At 47.0% G+C, this 23,903-nt stretch overlaps 1 protein-coding gene across 2 annotated transcripts in view; it reads right to left on the bottom strand.

Moving 5' to 3' along the window:
* Window positions 1–23,903, bottom strand: part of ASIC1 (acid sensing ion channel subunit 1) — a 387,423-nt gene that overhangs the window by 84,762 nt on the left and 278,758 nt on the right. For both annotated transcript variants that reach the window (XM_068267255.1, XM_068267256.1), the window contains exons 4-5: window positions 8,863–9,013; window positions 8,658–8,785 (exon numbers count right to left, since the gene is read on the bottom strand). In XM_068267255.1, the coding sequence (XP_068123356.1) occupies window positions 8,658–8,785; window positions 8,863–9,013 (279 nt within the window). The remainder of the gene's footprint in view (window positions 1–8,657; window positions 8,786–8,862; window positions 9,014–23,903) is intronic.

Below are 23,903 nucleotides of genomic sequence, written 5' to 3'. Positions count from 1 at the left end.
CAACATTCGCTGAGAAAACTGTGTGTGTGTGCTAACAAGCACTGTGAACGATTGAAGCCCTGGCTATTGTCCTTCATTAAACACTCACACGACTTCTTGGTTTGGGAACACTACTATTGATATTCAGATCGTAAGCATTGCTTGTTGCTGCATGGCCTTTCTTATAAATGTGCTCTTAGCCTTTATTATGTGTAGAGAGGCAGTTCTCTATAACAACAGCATGTCTGCAGACAGTACCAAAGTGCAGCAATATAAATTCTTGCATCTTCAGCTGAGCACAATAATGTTATTTCAGAACTCTGTACAAAGGATACAAACTAAATATAACATAGAAATATTACTCAAGCCTTGTAAATCTTCTACCCAAGTTAAGAAATATTGTAGACTTTTTTTGTAATTAGGCTGTTCAGTTAAAGAACAACTGAAGTGAGAATTATATTGAGGCTGCCATATTTATTTCCTTTTAAGCAGCACCAGTTTCCTGGCAGCCCTGCTGGTCTATTTGACTACAGTAGTGTCTAAATCACACCAGAAAAAAAGCATGCAGCTAATCTCATCAGATCTGGCAATAATGTCAGAAACATCTGATCTGCTGCATGCTTGTTCAGGGTCGACGGCTAAAATTATTAGATCAGAGGATCAGCAGGACAGACCCTTAAAGGACAACCGAGGTGACATGTGACATGATGAGATAGGCATGTGTATCTACAGTGCCTAGCACACAAATGACTATGCTGTGTTCCTTTCTTTCTCTGCCTGAGGGATGGTGCACACCAAGAGCGGTTCTGTGCGTTTTTTAAAAACGCTTGGGGGGGGGGGGGGGGGGAACCGCTTGGCTAATTAATGTGAATGGGATGGTGCACACCAGAGCGGTTAGTTTTCTCCCCAAACGCAAACTCGGGTCTTGCAGCATTTTTGCGGTTTTCTGAGGCGCTTCTGCCTCAATGTAAAGTATAGGAAAGTGAAAAATCTCTCTGCAAAACACTAGATCAGAGCGGTTTTCCAAGTGTTTTTGTTACAGAAGCTGTTTAGTTACAGCTTTACTATAACAACATATAAAATCTGCTACACAAAAACACCCCAAAGAACTCTACGCATGTTTAGATAATTTATCTGAACATGCATAGATTCGCTGTGAAAACAACTCTTCAACAACTCTTCAAAAACAGCCAGCGTTTGCGGATCCGCTAACGGTTTTTGGTGTGCACTGGCCCTGAAAGAGTTAAACATTAGGTATGGAAATGACAGCTTCTGTCTGGGTTGGCACTGGGTCAGACTATAGGGTAACCCTCACTGATAAGTAATTACAGCCATAAAACACTTCCCTGTCAGTAAGTGGCTTCTGAGTGCAGGAAAGAGAAAAAAAAGGGTCAATAGTTTTTGATTTGAGCTCTGGCATACTTCAATGCACATGTCATTGAGCAGAGACAATGAAACAGTAAAACCTTAAAAACTATTTTTAAATATAATATAAAACGGTGGGATATCTAAAAACGTCATTTTTAGGACAAGGATATATAGATATAATTGTTTATCTCATCAGTTTATTTTCACCTCGGATGTCCTTTAACCACTTGCCGACCGCCTACTTCATATTGGCGGCGGCAAAGTGGCAGCCCCAGGACCACGTAACGCAGATTGGCGTCAGGTCCTGGGGCACTCTCTGGCCGGGGATCGCGCGCTGGGATGCGCGCGCATCCACCGGCAATAGGCTCCGCCCACCCGCGACGTCAACCCGCCGGCCAATCGGAAGCGCCGGCGGGTTGTTAACCCGACGATCCCCGGATAGGAAGCGTATAATACGCTTTGTAATGTTTACAAAGTGTATTATACAGGCTGCCTCCTGCCCTGGTGGTCCCAGTGTCCGAGGGACCACCAGGGCAGGCTGCAGCCACCCTAGTCTGCACCCAAACACACTGATCTGCCCCCCCCTGCCCCCTGATCGCCCACAGTACCCCTCAGACCCCCCCCTGCCCACCCCCCAGACCACCATTTGCACACAATCACCCCCCTAATCACCCATCAATCACTCCCTGTCACTATCTGTCAACGCTATTTTTTTTTTTAGTCCCTAAACTGCCCCCTGCTCCCTCCTGATCACCCCCCCACCCCTCAGATTCTCCCCAGACCCTCCCCCCCCCTGTGTACTGTATGCATCTATCCCCCCTGATCACCTGTCAATCACCCGTCAATCACCCGTCAATCACCCCCTGTCACTGCCACCCATCAATCAGCCCCTAACCTGCCCCTTGCGGGCAATCTGATCACCCACCCACACCAATAGATCGCCTGCAGATCCGACATCAGATCACCTCCCAAATCCATCGTTTACATCTATTCTCTCCTCTAAACACCCACTAATTACCCATCAATCACCCATCAATCACCCCCTATCACCACCTGTCACTGTTACCCATCAGATTAGACCCTTGCGGGCACCCAATCGCCCGCCCACACGCTCAGATTGCCCTCAACCCCCCCCCCCCCCTTATTGATTCGCCAGTGCATTATTTACATCCGTTCTTCCCTGTAATAACCCACTGATCACCTGTCAATCACCCCCTGTCACTGCCACCCATCAATCACCCCCTGTCACTGCCACCCGTCAATCAGCCCCTAACCTGCCCCTTGCGGGCAATCTGATCACCCACCCACACCAATAAATCGCCCGCAGATCCGACATCAGATCACCTCCCAAATCCATCGTTTACATCTATTCTCTCCTCTAAACACCCACTAATTACCCATCAATCACCCATCAATCACCCCCTATCACCACCTGTCACTGTTACCCATCAGATTAGACCCTTGCGGGCACCCAATCGCCCGCCCACACGCTCAGATTGCCCTCAACCCCCCCCTTATCGATTCGCCAGTGCATTATTTACATCCGTTCTTCCCTGTAATAACCCACTGATCACCTGTCAATCACCCCCTGTCACTGCCACCCATCAATCACCCCCTGTCACTGCCACCCATCAATCAGCCCCTAACCTGCCCCTTGCGGGCAATCTGATCACCCACCCACACCAATAGATCGCCCGCAGATCCGACATCAGATCACCTCCCAAATCCATCGTTTACATCTATTCTCTCCTCTAAACACCCACTAATTACCCATCAATCACCCATCAATCACCCCCTATCACCACCTGTCACTGTTACCCATCAGATTAGACCCTTGCGGGCACCCAATCGCCCGCCCACACGCTCAGATTGCCCTCAACCCTCCCCCCTTATCGATTCGCCAGTGCATTATTTACATCCGTTCTTCCCTGTAATAACCCACTGATCACCTGTCAATCACCCCCTGTCACTGCCACCCATCAATCACCCCCTGTCACTGCCACCCATCAATCAGCCCCTAACCTGCCCCTTGCGGGCAATCTGATCACCCACCCACACCAATAGATCGCCCGCAGATCCGACATCAGATCACCTCCCAAGCGCAGTGTTTACATCTATTCTCTCCTCTAAACACCCACTAATTACCCATCAATCACCCCCTATCACCACCTGTCACTGTTACCCATCAGATTAGACCCTAATCTGCCCCTTGCGGGCACCCAATCACCCGCCCACACCTCAGAACGCCCTCAGACCCCAGCCCTGATCACCTCGCTAGTGCATTGCTTGCATCTATTTCCCCCCTCTAATCACACCTTGAGACACCCATAAATCACCTCCTGTCACCCCCTAGCACACCTACCCATCAGATCAGGCCCTAATTTGCCCCGTGTGGGCTCCTGATCACTCGGCCAAACCCTCAGATCCCCCTCAGACCCCCTTCCGATCACCTCCCCAGTGCATTGATTGCATCTATTTTCCCCTCTAACCGCCCCCTGAGACACCCATCAATCACCTCCTGTCACCCCCCTAGCACTCCTATCCATCAGATCAGGCCCAATTCATCCTGTCATCTAAGAGGCCACCCTGCTTATGACCGTTTCCACAAAATTTGCCCCCTCATAGACCACCTGTCATCAAAATTTGCAGATGCTTATACCCCTGAACAGTCATTTTGAGAAATTTGGTTTCCAGACTACTCACAGTTTTGGGCCCGTAAAATGCCAGGGCAGTATAGGAACCCCACAAGTGACCCCATTTTAGAAAGAAGACACCCCAAGGTATTCTGTTAGGTGTATGATGAGTTCATAGAAGATTTTATTTTTTGTCAAAAGTTAGCGGAAATTGGATTTTTATTGTTTTTTTCACAAAGTGTCATTTTTCACTAACTTGTGACAAAAAATAAAATCTTCTATGAACTCACCATACCCCTAACGGAATACCTTGGGGTGTCGTCTTTCTAAAATGGGGTCACTTGTGGGGTTCCTATACTGCCCTGGCATTTTAGGGGCCCTAAACCGTAGGGAGTAGTCTAGAAAACAAATGCCTCAAAATGACCTGTGAATAGGACGTTAGGCCCCTTAGCGCACCTAGGCTGCAAAAAAGTGTCACACATGTAGTATCGCCATACTCAGGAGAAGTAGTATAATGTGTTTTGTGGTGTATTTTTACACATACCCATGCTGGGTGGGAGAAATCTCTCTGTAAATGGACAATTGTGTGTAAAAAAAATCAAAAATGTGTCATTTACAGAGATAATTCTCCCACCCAGCATGGTTATATGTAAAAATACACCACAAAACACATTATACTACTTCTTCTGAGTACGGCGATACCACATGTGTGACACTTTTTTGCAGCCTAACTGTGCTAAGGGGCCCAAAGTCCAATGAGTACCTTTAGGATTTCACAGGTCATTTTGAGACATTTGGGTTCAAGACTACTCCTCACGGTTTAGGGCCCCTAAAATGCCAGGGCAGTATTGGAACCCCACAAATGACCCCATTCTAGAAAGAAGACACCCCAAGGTATTCCGTTAGGAGTATGGTGAGTTCATAGAAGATTTTATTTTTTGTCACAAGTTAGCGGAAATTGATATGTATTGTTTTTTTTTTCACAAAGTGTCATTTTCCGCTAACTTGTGACAAAAAAAAAATCTTCTATGAACTCACCATACCCCTAACGGAATACCTTGGGGTGTCTTCTTTCTAAAATGGGGTCACTTGTGGGGTTCCTATACTGCCCTGGCATTTTAGGGGCCCTAAACCGTGAGGAGTAGTCTAGAATCCAAATGCCTCAAAATGACCTGTGAATAGGACGTTAGGCCCCTTAGCGCACCTAGGTTGCAAAAAAGTGTCACACATGTGGTATCGCCGTACTCAGAAGAAGTAGTATAATGTGTTTTGAGGTGTATTTTTATACATACCCATGCTGGGTGGGAGAAATCTCTCTGTAAATGGACAATTGTGTGTAAAAAAAATCAAATAATTGTCATTTACAGAGATATTTCTCCCACCTAGCATCTGTATGTGTAAAAATACACCCCAAAACACATTATACTACTTCTCCTGAGTACGGCGGTACCACATGTGTGGCACTTTTTTGCACCCTAAGTGCGCTAAGGGGCCCAAAGTCCAATGAGTACCTTTAGGATTTCACAGGTCATTTTGCGACAATTGGTTTCAAGACTACTCCTCGCGGTTTAGGGCCCCTAAAATGCCAGGGCAGTATAGGAACCCCACAAATGACCCCATTTTAGAAAGAAGACACCCCAAGGTATTCCGTTAGGAGTATGGTGAGTTCATAGAAGATTTTATTTTTGTCACAAGTTAGCAGAAAATGACACTTTGTGAAAAAAAACAATTCAAATCAATTTCCGCTAACTTGTGACAAAAAAAAAAAATCTTCTATGAACTCACCATCCTCCTAATGGAATACCTTGGGGTGTCTTCTTTCTAAAATGGGGTAATTTGTGGGATTCCTATACTGTCCTGGCATTTTAGGGGCCCTAAACCGTGAGGAGCAGTCTTGAAACGAAATTTCTCAAAATGACCTGTGAAATCCTAAAGGTACTCATTGGACTTTGGGCCCCTTAGCGCAGTTAGGGTGCAAAAAAGTGCCACACATGTGGTATCGCCGTACTCAGGAGAAGTAGTATAATGTGTTTTGGGGTGTATTTTTCCACATACCCATGCTGAGTGGGAGAAATATCTCTATAAATTGACAATTGTGTGTAAAAAAAATAAAACAATTGTCATTTACGGAGATATTTCTCCCACCCAGCATGGGTATGTGTAAAAATACACCCCAAAACACATTATACTACTTCTCCTGAGTACGGCAATACCACATGTGTGGCACTTTTTTGCAGCCTAACTGCGCTAAGGGGCCCAAAGTCCAATGAGCATCTTTAGGCTTTACAGGGGTGCTTACAATTAGGCACCCCCCAAAATGCCAGGACAGTGAACACACCCCACAAATGACCCCATTTTGGAAAGTAGACACTTCAAGGTATTCAGAGAGTAGCATAGTGAGTCCGTGGCAGATTTCATTTTTTTTTTGTCGCAAGTTAGAAGAAATGGAAACTTTTTTTTTTTTTTTTTTTTGTTACAAAGTGTCATTTTCCGCTAACTTGTGACAAAAAATAAAATCTTCTATGAACTCACCATCCCTCTCACTGAATACTTTGGGATGTCTTCTTTCCAAAATGGGGTCATTTGGGGGGGATTTGTACTATCCTGGAATTTTAGCCCCTCATGAAACCTGACAGGTGCGCAGAAAAGTCAGAGATGCTTGAAAATGGGAAAATTCACTTTTGGCACCATAGTTTGTAAACGCTATAACTTTTACCCAATCCAATAAATATACACTGAATGTTTTTTTTTTTATCAAAGACATGTAGCAGAATAACTTTCGCGCTCAAATATATAAGAAATTTTACTTTATTTGAAAAATGTCAGCACAGAAAGTTAAACAAGTCATTTTTTGGACAAAATTCATGTCTTTTTTGATGAATATAATAAAAAGTAAAACTCGCAGCAGCAATCAAATAGCACTGAAAGAAAGCTGTATTAGTGACAAGAAAAGGAGGTAAAATTCATTTAGGTGGTAGGTTGTATGACTGAGCAATAAACCGTGAAAGCTGCAGTGGTCCGAATGGAAAAAAAGGCTCTGGTCCTTAAGGGGTTTTATGACTGCAGTCCTTAAGTGGTTAAGGCCCCAGAGCCTTTTTTCATTCTGATGTTCATAATCTCTGTGATTGGCTCACTGTGATCACCTGGTAAGAAGCAAATGAAACTGTCTCCTTGCCCATATGCAGAAGCTCGGCTGTAACATAACAGCCGAATCTGCGGACACAGCGAGCAGTGATCAGATCGGGACCGTGGGAAGCAGCAACGTATAATATATGCTGCACCAGAGATAGAGTTCTGCAAGATTCCCACTATCGCAGTCACAAGAGGGTTAAAATGGGATGAAACTCAAATTTTATCTGTTGTCTAAAACAGTAAAAACAGCAAAAAATGAATAGGTAAAATTATTTGACTGTTTTCCAAGGTACTGGAAGGGTTAACGCTCACATTTTCACTTAATTTAGCTGCTATATAAGCTTGCAGTTGCTGGCCGGAGGAGTGGATGTACAGTATCTTCATAGTCTAGTAATGTCCTGTTTGCTGCATCGCACACTAAGGGCTATGCACAACTGCCCCTACTTGGGCATCTGTAAGGGTGATGCATGGTCAGTCAGTGGAGGCAAAGCAGTGAATTTGGGAACTGCCATAGGTGCCCATGTTGAACTAGCAAATTAGTAGCGGTGGAGTTGTAGCAAAACTCTGCTTCAGCTTCGTACATGGAGGGTGCGGTAGTTAATGGATTGCGGGAGGGTCTGGCCTGCGTGGCTGGAGTGGGTACATTTTTTGCCTTGATAGGCTAGGAGCAGTAGTGCAGCGGGGTTTGGCTACTCCAGGAATTCAGGGCTGGAGCTTCCATACGAAAAAATAGGCAATTGCCCCAGGGCCCCAGAGCCTGTAAGGGCCCTCAAGGTGTCCCTCCTCCATCTTAATTGTTGCTCCCCAGGGACTCTGCAAAGTCTTTGCCAGAGTAGCGTCTCATCTGTGCTGGCGGGCAGGTGAGACACTACACTGACATAGACACTGCAGAGGTTGTATACTAGGGAGCACAGTTGGAAGGTGATTGGGGGAGGGTCAGCAGCCAACTCAGGGGCCCAGGAGGGAAATTTGGCCTCAACAAAGGGCCCTTAATGACGTTTTGGCCGGGGTGCTGTTGGGGGGCCCCAGGCTAATTTTGCCTTAGGGCCCAATTGTTACTTGAACCGGCCCTGCAGGAATTATGTAGGTAAGGTCTGGGGGTGTTAGTGTTAGGGGCATATATGGGGGGAGGGGGTATTGTTAGTAGTAGGTGGGGGGAGGTTAGAGTTAGGAGCAAATAGGGAAACGTGAGTGTGAGGGTTAGGTTACAGAGGGTTATGGTAGAATATAATCAGGGATAGTAGAATACAGGTAAGATTTATGGTATTCTACTGTTGGTATTACCTCCCGCCTATTTTTCCAAGTGCCCCTATTACATATACAGTATGCTAGTGGACGGGGTTAGACCAAGGTTACTGAGAAGGACTGTCCAGCACCCTTCGCAGGTCTAACATTACTCTGGTAGGCAAGTGGAGGAAGGAGTTCCATCTGGTATGTCAGTAAAAAGCAAGTCATTGTTATGGATTTATATCAGTGAGTTTAGGCCTAGGTCTAGTTTTGCACCACTTGAAGAAGGAATGCAATAAGCAAGCAGGGCATACTTACTCTCTGTTCCTGGCAAGACACAAAAGTCTGAAATCCGGGAGCCACACCAAATCCAAGCTGGTCAATGAAGGGAGGTTCATTCTGACTATGAATCTGAACTTTGATTCCAGCTTCAAAAGACGTCTCATCTACAGTATGGAGGACACATGGTAACTCAACGGTCCAAATGAAAACTCAGTAAATGAAAGAAAGTGGATTTACCTACCAGTCTCTCCCCAGACCGGTAAATATTCATCCTGTTGTATGTCCAGCATCAGCTCCAGGCCATTCCCCGTGCCACCTTTCGTAGTAACCAAGAGAGGTCTTCCATTCTGGCCTGAGTTAAACGTGTAACACTTGCCGTATCTTGTGAAGACCTGTCAGGAGAGACAGAAACAAGGCATCAACAGCAGTCAAAAAACATGTGTTTTTTTAAAGTCATAAATAAAGCCAGAATATTTTTCCACAAAAGCACATGGGTGGCCGACTTTGTCACTGACCACCCGTAATTTCCAGCATTTGTGATTAGCATGGGTAGCCATATTTGTAGCAGAGTACATAAAAGCTTAGTTCACTTGATCTTCCTTTGAGTGGTCTGCTTTAAATAACTGATTACTAAAAGTGAATATATTGAAGATACAATTTGGAGTATGTGTTGCAGCCCCACTGCTAGTAAAAAATATTGGTAATTTACATTACTAATATTTTACTATGCACAACTGGCACCCATTCTCACTTGAACTTTCCCCTCCTATTGCCTGCAACTAACTCTCCCCTCCTAATTTTGGATAGTAAAATTTTGGTAAATATTACTAATATTTCACTACAGCTAAAGCTAAACCTAATCCTACTCTCATACAGAACCCTTCCCCCTCCAATGCCTATCCCTAACCGACCCTCCCCCCAACACATAACCTTTAAACCCCCTTTCTGGCACCTAAGCTTAACCCTCCCTACTTTAAACCTCCTTCCTGATGCTTAACCTTAACCCCCCCTCTCCCAACAAACCCCCTTCCAGCAACCAACCTTAACCATCCCCAGGGGTGCAAGCCGCCTATTGACACTTAATCTTAATCCCCCCACCACCACCACAAAACCCCTTTTAGAAACCTGACCTTAACCACTTGAGGACCGTGGGCTTTACCCCCCTTAATGACCGGCCACTTTTTTTCCATTCAGACCACTGCAGCTTTCACGGTTTATTGCTCGCTCATACAACCTACCACCTAAATGAATTTTGGCTCCTTTTCTTGTCACTAATAAAGCTTTCTTTTGGTGCTATTTGATTGCTCCTGCGATTTTTACTTTTTATTATATTCATCAAAAAAGACATGAATTTTGGCAAAAAAATGATTTTTTTAACTTTCTGTGCTGACATTTTTCAAATAAAGTAAAATTTCTGTATACATGCAGCGCGAAAAATGTGGACAAACATGTTTTTCATAAAAAAAAAAACCATTCAGTGTATATTTATTGGTTTGGGTAAAAGTTATAGCGTTTACAAACTATGGTGCAAAAAGTGAATTTTCCCATTTTCAAGCATCTATGACTTTTCTGACCACCTGACATGTTTCATTAGGGGCTAGAATTCCAGGATAGTATAAATACCCCCCAAATGACCCCATTTTGGAAAGAAGACATCCCAAAGTATTCACTGAGAGGCATAGTGAGTTCATATAAGATATTAATTTTTGTCACAAGTAAGCGGAAAATGATACTTTGTGACCAAAAAAAAAAAAAAAGTTTCCATTTCTTCTAACTTGCGACAAAAAAAATGAAATCTGCCACGGACTCACAATGCCCCTCTCTGAATACCTTGAAGTGTCTACTTTCCAAAATGGGGTCATTTGTGGGGTGTGTTTACTGTCCTCGCATTTTGGGGGGTGCTAATTTGTAAGCACCCCTGTAAAGCCTAAAGGTGCTCATTGGACTTTGGGCCCCTTAGCGCAGTTAGGCTGCAAAAAAGTGCCACACATGTGGTATTGCCGTACTCAGGAGAAGTAGTATTATGTGTTTTGGGGTGTATTTTTACACATACCGATGCTGGGTGGGAGAAATAAATGACAATTTTTTAATTTTTTTTACACACAATTGTCCATTTACAGAGATCTTTCTCCCACTCAGCATGGGTATGTGTAAAAATACACCCCAAAACACATTATGCTACTTCTCCTGAGTACGGCGATACCACATGTGTGGCACTTTTTTGCACCCTAAGTGCGCTAAGGGGCCCAAAGTCCAATGAGTACCTTTAGGATTTCACAGGTCATTTTGAGAAATTTCGTTTCAAGACTACTCCTCACGGTTTAGGGCCCCTAAAATGCCAGGACAGTATAGGAACCCCACAAATGACCCCATTTTAGAAAGAAGACACCCCAAGGTATTCCGTTAGTAGTACGGTGAGTTCATAGAAGATTTTATGTTTTGTCACAAGTTAGCGGAAAATGACACTTTGTGAAAAAAATTAATAAAAATCAATTTCCGCTAACTTGTGACAAAAAATAAAATCTTCTATGAACTCGCCATACTACTAACAGAATACCTTGGGGTGTCTTCTTTCTAAAATGGGGTCATTTGTGGGGTTCCTATACTGTCCTGGCATTTTAGGGGCCCTAAACCGTGAGGAGTAGTCTTGAAACAAAATTTCTCAAAATGACCTGTGAAATCCTAAAGGTACTCATTGGACTTTGGGCCCCTTAGCGCAGTTAGGGTGCAAAAAAGTGCCACACATGTGGTATCGCCGTACTCGGGAGAAGTAGTACAATGTGTTTTGGGGTGTATTTTTACACATTCCCATGCTGGGTGGTAGAAATAACTCTGTAAATGGACAATTGTGTGTAAAAAAATCAAAAGATTGTCATTTACAGAGGCATTTCTCCCACCCAGCATGGGTATGTGTAAAAATACACCCCAAAACACATTATACTACTTCTCCCGAGTACGGCGATACCACATGTGTGGCATTTTTTTGCAGCCTAACTGCGCTAAGGGGCCCAAAGTCCAATGAGTACCTTTAGGATTTCACAGGTCATTTTTGTTTCAAGACTACTCCTCACGGTTTAGAGCCCCTAAAATGCCAGGGCAGTATAGGAACCCCACTAATGAACCCATTTTAGAAAGAAGACACCCCAAGGTATTCCGTTAGGAGTATGGTGAGTTCATAGAAGTTTTTATTTTTTTGTCACAAGTTAGCGGAAATTGATTTTAATTGTTTTTTTTCACAAAGTGTCATTTTCCGCTAACTTGTGACAAAAAATAAAATCTTCTATGAACTCACCATACTCCTAACGGAATACCTTTGGGTGTCTTCTTTCTAGAATGGGGTCATTTGTGGGGTTCCTATACTGCTCTGGCATTTTAGGGGCCCTAAACCGTGAGGAGTAGTCTTGAAACCAAATGTCGCAAAATGATTTGTGAAATCCTAAAGGTACTCATTGGACTTTGGGCCCCTTAGCGTACTTAGGGTGTAAAAAATTGCCACACATGTGGTACCGCCGTACTCAGGAGAAGTAGTATAATGTGTTTTGGGGTGTATTTATACACATACCCATGCTGGGTGGGAGAAATCTCTCTGTAAATGGACAATTGTGTGTAACAAAAATCAAACAATTGTCATTTACAGAGATATTTCTCCCACCCAGCATGGGTATGTGTAAAAATACACCCCAAAACACATTATACTACTTCTCCTGAGTACGGCAATACCACATGTGTGACACTTTTTTGCAGCCTAGGTGCGCTAAGGGGCCCAACGTCCTAATCACAGGTCATTTTGAGGCATTTGTTTTCTAGACTACTCCTCACGGTTTAGGGCCCCTAAAATGCCAGGGCAGTATAGGAACCCCACAAGTGACCCCATTTTAGAAAGAAGACACCCCAAGGTATTCCGTTAAGTGTATGGCGAGTTCATAGAAGATTTTATTTTTTGTCACAAGTTAGTGAAAAATGACACTTTGTGAAAAAAAAACAAAAATCAATTTCCACTAACTTTTGACAAAAAATAAAATCTTCTATGAACTCGTCATACACCTAACAGAATACATTGGGGTGTCTTTTTTCTAAAATGGGGTCAGTTTGTGGGGTTCCTATACCGCCCTGGCATTTTACGGGCCCAAAACCGTGAGTAGTCTGGAAACCAAATGTCTCAAATTACTGTTCAGGGGTATAAGCATCTGCAAATTTTGATGACAGGTGGTCTATGAGGGGGCGAATTTTGTGGAACCGGTCATATGCAGGGTGGCCTTTTAGATGACAGGTTGTATTGGGCCTGATCTGATGGATAGGAGTGCTAGGGGGGGTGACAGGAGGTGATTGATGGGTGTCTCAGGGGGTGGTTAGAGGGGAAAATAGATGCAATCAATGCACTGGGGAGGTGATCGGAAGGGGGTCTGAGGGGGATCTGAGGGTTTGGCCGAGTGATCAGGAGCCCACACCGGGCAAATTAGGGCCTGATCTGATGGGTAGGTGTGCTAGGGGGTGACAGGAGGTGATTGATGGGTGTCTCAAGGTGTGATTAGAGGGGGGAATAGATGCAAGCAATGCACTGGCGAGGTGATCAGGGCTGGGGCCTGAGGGCATTCTGAGGGTGTGGGCGGGTGATTGAGTGCCCTAGGGGCAGATAGGGGTCTAATCTGATAGGTAGCAGTGACAGGGGGTAATTGATGGGTAATTAGTGGGTGTTTAGGGTAGAGAACAGATATAAACACTGCACTTGGGAGGTGATCTGACGTCGGATCTGCGGGCGAACTATTGGTGTGGGTGGGTGATCAGATTGCCCGCAAGGGGCAGGTTAGGGGCTGATTGATGAGTGGCAGTGACAGGGGGTGATTGATGGGTGGCAGTGCCAGGGGGTGATTGATGGGTGGCAGTGACAGGGGGTGATTGATGGGTGATTGACAGGTGATCAGTGGGTTATTACAGGGAAGAATAGATGTAACTAATGCACTGGCGAATTGATAAGGGGGGTCTGAGGGCAATCTGAGAGTGTAGGCGGGTGATTGGGTGCCCGCAAGGGGCAGATTAGGGTCTGATCTGATGGGTAACAGTGACAGGTGGTGATAGGGGGTGATTGATGGGTAATTAGTGGGTGTTTAGGGTAGATAACAGATGTAAACAGTGCACTTGGGAGGTGATCTGACGTCGGATCTGTGGGCGATCTATTGGTGTGGGTGGGTGATCAGATTGCCCGCAAGGGGCAGGTTAGGGGCAGATTGATGGGTGGCAGTGCTAGGGGGTGATTGATGGGTGGCAGTGACAGGGGGTGATTGATGGGTGATTGACAGGTGATCAGTGGGTTATTACAGGGAAGCACAGATGTAAATATTGCACTGGCGAATTGATAAGGGGGGTCTGAGGGCAATCTGAGCGTGTAGGCGGGTGATTGGGTGCCCGCAAGGGGAAGATTAGGGTCTGATCAGATGTGTAACAGTGACAGGTGGTGATAGGAGGTGATTGATGGGTGATTGATGGGTAATTAGTGGGTGTTTAGGGTAGATAACAGATGTAAACACTGCACTTGGGAGGTGATCTAACGTCGGATCTGCGGGCGATCTATTGGTGTGGGTGGGTGATCAGATTGCCCGCAAGGGGCAGGTTAGGGGCTGATTGATGGGTGGCAGTGACAGGGGGTCATTGATGGGTGATTGATGGGTGATTGACAGGTGATTGACAGGTGATCAGGGGGATAGATGCATACAGTACACAGGGGGGGGGGTCTGGGGAGAATCTGAGGGGTGGGGGGGTGATCAGGAGGGGGCAGGGGGGGGATAAAAAAAAATAGCGTTTACAGATAGTGACAGGGAGTGATTGATGGGTGATTAGGGGGGTGATTGGGTGCAAACAGAGGTCTGGGGGGTGGGCAGGGGGGGTCTGAGGGGTGCTGTGGGCGATCTGGGGCAGGGGGGGGGGAAATTAGTGTGCTCGGATGCGACATAGGGTGGCTGCAGCCTGCCCTGGTGGTCCCTCGGACATTGGGACCACTAGGGCAGGAGGCAGCCTGTATAATACACTTTGTAAACATTACAAAGTGTATTATACACTTTGTATGCGGCGATCGCAGGGTTAACATCCCGCCGGCGCTTCCGTATGGCCGGCGGGATGTTGCGGCGGGTGAGCGGAGACAGGCGCCGGCGGAGGATCGCGTCACGGATGAGGCGATCGCTCCGCCCATGCCCCTACAAGGACCGCTGCCATTTGTCAATACGGCGGTCCTTGCGGGGTCCACTTCCCGGCCGCCAATTGTCAATACGGCGGTCGGGAAGTGGTTAAACAACCCCCCCTTCCCCCTACAAATACCCTGCAAAAAAAACAGAAAATACCGGAAACACTGTGAAATTTGGGCGCCCAGACGAATAGTGGTGCTCAAATTTCCTGTTTCCGCTTATTTGCTTCATCCACATTTTTGAACAAATAACTAAGCTTACTGGCTCAACTACTAGAAGCTGAGATTTTCTAACTCCAGTACTACTTACTACACCCAATAACTAATAGTATGCCAGTTTTGCAAGACACTTATAAAAATAATTTGACTGAACTTTTCTTTGAATTTATTGCCCTATAACGATTCACCTTCCACAGCCTTTATGAAACTAGAAAAAGAGATTTGTCACTTTTTTATTCTACGTGAAAATCTAGACATGTTCTCCAAAGTAACGAGAGGGGACGTGAGGCAGAAGGCTACCGCATTATAAATGTCATATAACACTGACTAATGGTTGTCATCTCACCATTCACAAGGTACAAGTCAAGTGGACAGACAATTAAATTTTATGTTGGGGCTTAAGGGAGGGCTTGGATCTTTTCTCTCCATTTCCAGAGATAATCAGCTCGTCCCATGGAGACACGAGAAGATGAAGTGACTGGTCCAGGTTCACAATGAGAGCCAAGCCACTTTATCAGGCCCAAATAGTAGAAAACACTTCCTTATTCTACCTGGTTAATTTGCAGAGCTCATTACCGACCCGTGTTGTGACCGAATAGGTAATTAAAGGGTTTTAAACAGAATGAAACCCATTCTCGCAAGGCAAGTGCATAAATAGCGGTTAGTGAGATAGAAGCATTCCAGCCTGTAGGTTAAAGACTACCTAGGATTCCCAGCCCTCGTATTATAAAAAAGATTACAATGTTATATAGTGCTGCACATATTGCTCCACATAGAACTTTCAGAGTTTGCCATTTAGGAGGACATTAAAGTCATAAAAAAAACAATTATTTTGAAATCACTAAGTAGTAAAATTGAATTTCTCCCATATGCCGTGTGATGCATTCAGTTTAGAGAAAATGCCAACAATAGTTTTATTGTTTACTGTTACCATCAAGTTGGTGCTGATGCTCAGTGGCATAGCTAAGAAGCTGTGGGCCCCGGTGTAAGTTTTTCCTGTCAGTCAAGTTCTGTCACCCAGTCAGTCCTGTCACGTCTGTCAAGTCCTGCCATCCAGTTTTGTCACATCAGTCCTGTCCTTCCAGCCAGTCCTGCCACGTTAGTCCTGTCAGTCAAGTCCTTCCAGCCATTCCTGACATGTCAGTACTTTCACGCCAGTCCTATCAGGCAAGTCCTTCAAGCCAGTCCTGTCACGTTAGTCCTGTCAGTCAAATTCTTCCAGCCAGTCCTGTCAGTCAAGTCCTTCCAGCCAGTCCTGTCACGTCAGTCCTGTCACGCTAGTCCTGCCAGCCAGTCCTGTGACTCAAGTCCTGCCAGTCCAGTCAGTCCTGTCAGTCAAGTCCTGCCATCCAATCATATCACAATACACTATGTACAGCACTGCAGAAGATGTCAGCGCCATATAAATACTAACTAATAATAAAAAATTAAAAAAATTAAAAAAACAAATCCAGAAACTCCTCCCCTGCCAGCGTCCGCCTCTCGACCCTCTGCGGGGAGCATGGAGGACACACAAACCCAGAAACTCCTCCCCCACCAGCGGCCGCCTCGCGCCCCTCTGCGGGGAGCATGGAGGACACATAAATCCAGAAACTCCTCCCCCGCCATCGGCCACCTCTCGCCCTTCTGTGGGGAGCATGGAGGACACACAAATCCAGGAACTCCTCCCCCGCCAGCGGCCGCCTCTCGCCCCTCTGCAGGGAGCATGGAGGACACATAAATCCAGAAACTCCTCCCCCGCCAGTGGCTGGCTCTCGCCCCTCTGCGGGGAGCATGGAGGGCACACAAATCCAGAAACTCCTCCTCCGCCAGCGGCCGCCTCTCGCCCTTCTGCGGGGAGCATGGAGGACACACAAATCCAGAAACTCCTCCCCCGCCCGCCTCTCACCCCTCTGCGGGGAGCATGCAGGACACACAAATCCAGAAACTCCTCCCCCACCAGCGGCCGCCTCTCTACCCTCTGCGGAAAGCATGGAGGACACACAAATCCAGAAACTCCTTCCTGCCAGCGGCCGCCTCTCCCCCCTCTGCGGGGAGCATGGGGGACACACAAATCCAGAAACTCCTCCCCGCCAGTGGCCGCCTCTCGCCCCTCTGCGGGGAGCATGGAGGACACACAAATCCAGAAACTCCTCCCTGCCAGTGGCCGCCTCTCACCCCTCTGCGGAGAGCATGGAGGACACACAAATCCAGAAACTCCTCCCATGCCAGTGGCCGCCTCTTGCCCCTCTGCGGAGAGCATGGAGGACACACAAATCCAGAAACTCCTCCCCCGCCAGCGGCTGCCTCTCGCCCCTCTGCGGGGAGCATGGAGGACACACAAATCCAGAAACTCCTCCCCCGCCAGCGGCCGCCTCTCGCCCCTCTGCGGGGAGCATGGAGGACACATATATCCAGAAACTCCTCCCCCGCCAGTGGCCGCCTCTCGCTCTTCTGCGGGGAGCATGGAGGACACACAAATCCAGAAACTCCTCCCCTGCCAGCGGCCGCCTCTCGCCCCTCTGCAGGGAGCATGGAGGATACATAAATCCAGAAACTCCTCCCCCGCCAGTGGCCGGCTCTCGCCCCTCTGCGGGAAGCATAGAGGGCACACAAATCCAGAAACTCCTCCCCCGCCAGCGGCCGCCTCTCGCCCTTCTGCGGGGAGCATGGAGGACACACAAATCCAGAAACTCCTCCCCCGCCAGCGGCCGCCTCTCGCCCCTCTGCGGGGAGCATGGAGGACACATAAATCCAGAAACTCCTCCCCCGCCAGCAGCTGCCTCTCGCCCTTCTGCGGGGAGCATGGAGGACACACAAATCCAGAAACTCCTCCCCCGCCCGCCTCTAACCCCTCTGCGGGGAGCCTGCAGGACACACATATCCAGAAACTCCTCCCCCACCATCGGCCGCCTCTCGAGCCTCTGCAGGGAGCATGGAGGACACACAAATCCAGAAACTCCTCCCTGCCAGTGGCCGCCTCTCACCCCTCTGCGGGGAGCATGGAGGACACACAAATCCAGAAACTCTTCCCATGCCAGTGGCCGCCTCTCGCCCCTCTGCGGAGAGCATGGAGGACACAAATCCAGAAACTCCTCCCCCACCAGTGGCCGCCTCTCGCCCTCTGCGGAGAGCATGGAGGGCACACAAATCCAGAAACTCCTCCCCCGCCAGCGGCCGCCTCTCGCCCTTCTGCGGGGAGGATGGAGGATACAAAAATCCAGAAACTCCTCCCCCGCCAGCGGCCACCTCTCGCCCCTCTTCGGGGAGCATGGAGGACACACAAACCCAGAAACTCCTCCCCCTGCCCGGCTCTCGACCCTCTGCGGAGAGCATGGAGGACACACAAATCCAGAAACTCCTCCCCCACCATCGGCTGCCTCTCGAGCCTCTGCAGGGAGCATGGAGGACACACAAATCCAGAAACTCCTCCCTGCCAGCGGTCGTCTCTCGCCCCTCTGCAGGGAGCATGGAGGACACACAATTCCAGAAACTCCTCCCATGCCAGTGGCCGCCTCTCGCCCTTCTGCGGAGAGCAAGGAGGACACACAAATCCAGAAACTCCTCCTCCACCAGTGGCCGCCTCTCGCCCCTCTGAGGGGAGCATGGAGGACACACAAATCCAGAAACTCCTCCCCCACCAGTGGCGGCCTCTCGCCCCTCTGCGGAGAGCATGGAGGACACAAAAATCCAGAAACTCCTCCTCCGCCATCGGCCGCCTCTCGTCTCTCTGCGGGAGCATGGAGGACACACAAATCCAGAAACCCCTCCCCCGCCAGCAGCCACCTCTCGCCCCTCTGCAGGGAGCATGGAGGACACCTGTAACGCCACTGATAGAATACATATTAGAAGACAAAGGTGTGATAAATGTCCACAGAGAGGTGGCGGAGCCAAGGCAATCACCGTATCAACTTTCCATAAAAACAAAGTCAATAATAGTAACATATGCCAAGAAACCTTTTGTCAAATTTATGTAAAGCTACAAAACAAATCACCATTATTAATAAAGAGCAATAGATGCTCAGCTAAAACAATGCAGCACATCAAGCAGTGAATGCCACAGCACAAAATCCAGTTTTCGTTAAAAAAATCAATATAACATATATAAATGCTACACAACATTTTGTAGTTTAATGTGATTAAAATGGCTCTTCCGTTTGAGACTGCAGCTGCTATAAATTCCTAATATTGATAAAATAATTCTAACTAAGCTGGCTCAAAACTGTTACAACAGCATGTCGTTTATTGTAAAGGACTTCCCAGAATCCATCTGTGTGTATCAGTGGTTCAGGGCTTACCCAAACTCTGTACAAATCTTGAAGATAAATATCTTTTCCTTTTTATTCAATTCACTTTTCCTTCTAAGTTGTTTGCTACCGGTAGGTGATATTTTCACACCTTTTAAATAAAATACCCTTTAAGACACCTGCAAGGAAGAGAAGGCACAGAACAATTTTGACAGTACTTTTTCACCTATTTGTGGTACTTTTTAACTGCAAAAGTGCTGAAAATTTCTTTTAAACAGAAGGTGAAACGTTATCTCCTAGGTCAGCGGTGGCGAACCTATGGCACGCGTGCCGGGCCCGGCACGCGTAGCCTAATCTGCTGGCACGCCACCGCTGCTTATGAACTGGCCGCAGCGTCTATTAAACGCCGCCGTGCCAGTTCATAGCCCGCAGCCCCGCAGTCTCCCGGGAGGCAGACCAGGGCTACGGCAAGATGACCGCCGAAGCCCTGTACTGGAGACTATTTGTCTCCAGTACAGGGCTTCGGGCGCCATCTTCCCGTAGCCCTGCACTCTGCCTGTCAGCAGCAGCGCGGGAGACTCAGCTGCAGAAGGAACGTCCAGGGGAGATGCGTGCCAGAGCCCAGCAGAGAGAGAAGACTTCTGTCAGGTGAGTACATTACTTTTTTTGCAGGTGAAATGCGGCCCACTGTGTTATTTTCTGCTAAATGCTATGTTTCCCACATTGTGTTTATTTACTGTCAAATGCTGCCCACTGCGTTTGTTTTCTGGTGAAATGCTGCCCGCTGCGTTTGTTTTCTGGTGAAATGCGGCCCACTGCGTTTGTTTTCTGGGGAATTGTGGCCCACTGCGTTTGTTTTCTGGGGAATTGTGGCCCAATGCGTTTGTTTTCTGGTGAAATGCTGCCCGCTGCGTTTGTTTTCTGGTGAAATGCTGCCCGCTGCGTTTGTTTTCTGGTGAAATGCTGCCCGCTGCGTTTGTCTTCTGGTGAAATGCTGCCCGCTGCGTTTGTCTTCTGGTGAAATGTGGCTTACTGCGTTTGTTTTCTGGTGAATTGTGGCCCACTGCGTTTGTTTTCTGGGGAATTGTGGCCCAATGCGTTTGTTTTCTGGTGAAATGCTGCCCGCTGCGTTTGTTTTCTGGTGAAATGCTGCCCGCTGCGTTTGTTTTCTGGTGAAATGCTGCCCGCTGCGTTTGTCTTCTGGTGAAATGCTGCCCGCTGCGTTTGTCTTCTGGTGAAATGTGGCTTACTGCGTTTGTTTTCTGGTGAATTGTGGCCCACTGCGTTTATTTTCTGGTGAAATGTGGCCCACTGCGTTTGTTTTCTGGAGAATTGTGGCCCACTGCGTTTGTTTTCTGGTGAAATGCTGCCCGCTGCGTTTGTCTTCTGGTGAAATGCTGCCCGCTGCGTTTGTTTTCTGGTGAAATGTGGCCCACTGCGTTTGTTTTCTGGTGAAATGTGGCCCACTGCGTTTATTTTCTGGTGAAATGTGGCCCACTGCGTTTGTTTTCTGGTGAAATGCTGCCCGCTGCGTTTGTCTTCTGGTAAAATGTGGCCCACTACGTCTGTTTTCTGGTGAAATGCTGCCTGCTGCGTTTATTTTCTGGTGAAATGTGGCCCACTGCGTTTGTTTTCTGGAGAATTGTGGCCCACTGCGTTTGTTTTCTGGTGAAATGCTGCCCGCTGCGTTTGTCTTCTGGTGAAATGCTGCCCGCTGCGTTTGTTTTCTGGTGAAATGTGGCCCACTGCGTTTGTTTTCTGGTGAAATGTGGCCCACTGCGTTTATTTTCTGGTGAAATGTGGCCCACTGCGTTTGTTTTCTGGTGAAATGCTGCCCGCTGCGTTTGTCTTCTGGTGAAATGTGGCCCACTGCGTTTGTTTTCTGGGGAATTGTGGCCCACTGCGTTTGTCTTCTGGTGAAATGTGGCCCACTACGTCTGTTTTCTGGTGAAATGCTGCCTGCTGCGTTTATTTTCCGGTGAAATGTGGCCCACTGCGTTTATTTTCTGGTGAAATGTGGCCCACTGCGTTTGTTTTCTGGGGAAATGCTGTCCGCTGCGTTTGTTTTCTGGTGAAATGCTGCCCGCTACGTTTGATTTCTGGTGAAATGTGGCCCACTGCGTTTTTTTCTGGAGAAATGCTGTCCGCTGCGTTTGTTTTCTGGTGAAATGTGGCCCACTGCGTTTATTTTCTCTTGAAATGTGGCCCACTGCGTCTATTTTCTGGTGAAATGTGGCCCACTGCGTTTGTTTTCTGGTGAAATGTGGCCCACTGCGTTTGTTTTCTGGTGAAATGTGGCCCACTGCGTTTATTTTCTGGTGAAATGTGGCCCACTGCGTTTGTTTTCTGGTGAAATGCTGCCCGCTGCGTTTGTCTTCTGGTGAAATGTGGCCCACTGCGTTTGTTTTCTGGGGAATTGTGGCCCACTGCGTTTGTCTTCTGGTGAAATGTGGCCCACTACGTCTGTTTTCTGGTGAAATGCTGCCTGCTGCGTTTATTTTCCGGTGAAATGTGGCCCACTGCGTTTATTTTCTGGTGAAATGTGGCCCACTGCGTTTGTTTTCTGGGGAAATGCTGTCCGCTGCGTTTGTTTTCTGGTGAAATGCTGCCCGCTACGTTTGATTTCTGGTGAAATGTGGCCCACTGCGTTTTTTTCTGGAGAAATGCTGTCCGCTGCGTTTGTTTTCTGGTGAAATGTGGCCCACTGCGTTTATTTTCTCTTGAAATGTGGCCCACTGCGTCTATTTTCTGGTGAAATGTGGCCCACTGCGTTTGTTTTCTGGTGAAATGTGGCCCACATTGCAAGATTTTCTGCTGAAATGTTGCACACATTGCGTTTATTTTCTGGTGTCTGGGGTAACTGTTGCTGCATTATTATAGGGCTCATTCACACTACAGAACGTATGCACAAATGCGATTTCATGCATGCGCTGCCAACGCACAGGGATCGCACGGAATGCACGTTGTGGTGCGCTAAAGTGTGGACGTCGGCAGCTGTACCCATCGGGGAAACGTATGCGTTGTGCGTTAAAATGTTCCCAGATGCGTTACAACGTAACGCATGGGAACGCACACCTGTAGTGTGAATGGTAACATGGAAGTCTATTGACTTTCATGTTACCATATGAATCTTACATTATGTGCGTTGCGTCAAAACTGACAGCGCAGCACATAGTGTGAATGAGCCCTTAATGGTCATAGTTGGCTATATTTGCTGCTTTGGTGGTTACGGTGGGTATAAATAGCATCATACAGTTTCTGCACACCCATGATGCGAATCCTTGTTTCACCACATCATGGCGGAAACACTGCTTTCTTATGCCTCGCTGTTACATCATTACGTTAGCTCCGCCCACACAATATCATGGCCACGCCCATTATTTGGCGCGGCGCATCCCCGCCCCCCATTGGCACTCGGAGGTAAATAAGTCGGTGTTAGGTCGCAGTTTGGGCACTCGGCCTCTGAAAGGTTAGCCATCACTGTCCTAGGTGAAAAAAAATAATTGAATAAGGGCCCTTGACCCATATGCAATTAACTTTTTCTCCTGAGTTTTCTCCTAGGAGATAATTTAAACCTAACTTTTCACCACTTTGGAAAATGAAAAGTACCCAGAAGTAGGAGAAAAGGTACGATCAAAATAATTTTGAGTATTTTCTTGCTTGCTGGTATTTTATCGACACGTTTGAAAATATCACCTAGAAGAAAACTTAGGAGAAAAAGTTAATTGCTTATCTGCCCTTGTTTTTATAATTGTTTAAACACAATTAGGCAGGTGCATAAATTTGGGCATTGTTGTCATTTTATTGATTCCAAAACCTTTAGAACTAATTATTGGAACTCAAATTGGCTTGGTAAGCTCAGTGACCTCTGACCTACATACACAGGTGAATCCAATTATGAGAAATAGTATTTAAGGGGGTCAATTGTAAGTTTCCCTCCTCTTTTAATTTTCTCTGAAGAGTAGCAACATGGGGATTTCAAAACAACTCTCAAATGACCTGAAGACAAAGATTGTTCACCATCATGGTTTAGGTGAAGGATACAGAAAGCTGTCTGAGAGATTTCAGCTGTCTGTTTCCAAAGTTAGGAACATGTTGAGGAAATGGAAGACCACAGGCTCAGTACAAGTTAAGGCTCAAAGTGGCAGACCAAGAAAAATCTCAGATAAACAGAAGCGATGAATGGTGACAACAGTCAAAGTCAACTGACAGACCAGCACCAAAGACCTACAACATTATTTTGCTGCAGATGGAGTCACTGTGCATCGTATGTGCAGGTATGCTAAAGCACATTTGCACAAGCCAGCTTCATTTTGGAATAGCGTGATGTGAACTGATGAAACTAGAATTGAGTTATTTGGGCATAACAAGGGTCATTATGCATGGAGGAAAAACATATATTCCAAGAAAAACACCTGCTACCTACAGTTAAATATGTTTCGGGTTCCATCATGCTGTGGGGCTGTGTGGCCAGTGCAAGGACTGGGAATCTTGCCAAAGTTGAGGGACGCATGGGTTCCACTCAGTATCAGCAGATTCTGGAGACCAATGTCCAGGAATCCATGACAAAGCTGAGGCTGCGCCAGGACTGGATCTTTCAACAAGACAACGAACCTAAACAGTGCTCAAAATTCACTAAGGCATTCATGCGGAGGAACAAGT

Source organism: Hyperolius riggenbachi, chromosome 2 (genome assembly GCF_040937935.1).
Source record: "Hyperolius riggenbachi isolate aHypRig1 chromosome 2, aHypRig1.pri, whole genome shotgun sequence".
NCBI lineage: Eukaryota > Metazoa > Chordata > Amphibia > Anura > Hyperoliidae > Hyperolius > Hyperolius riggenbachi.
This window is presented reverse-complemented; position numbering and strand designations above follow the sequence as displayed.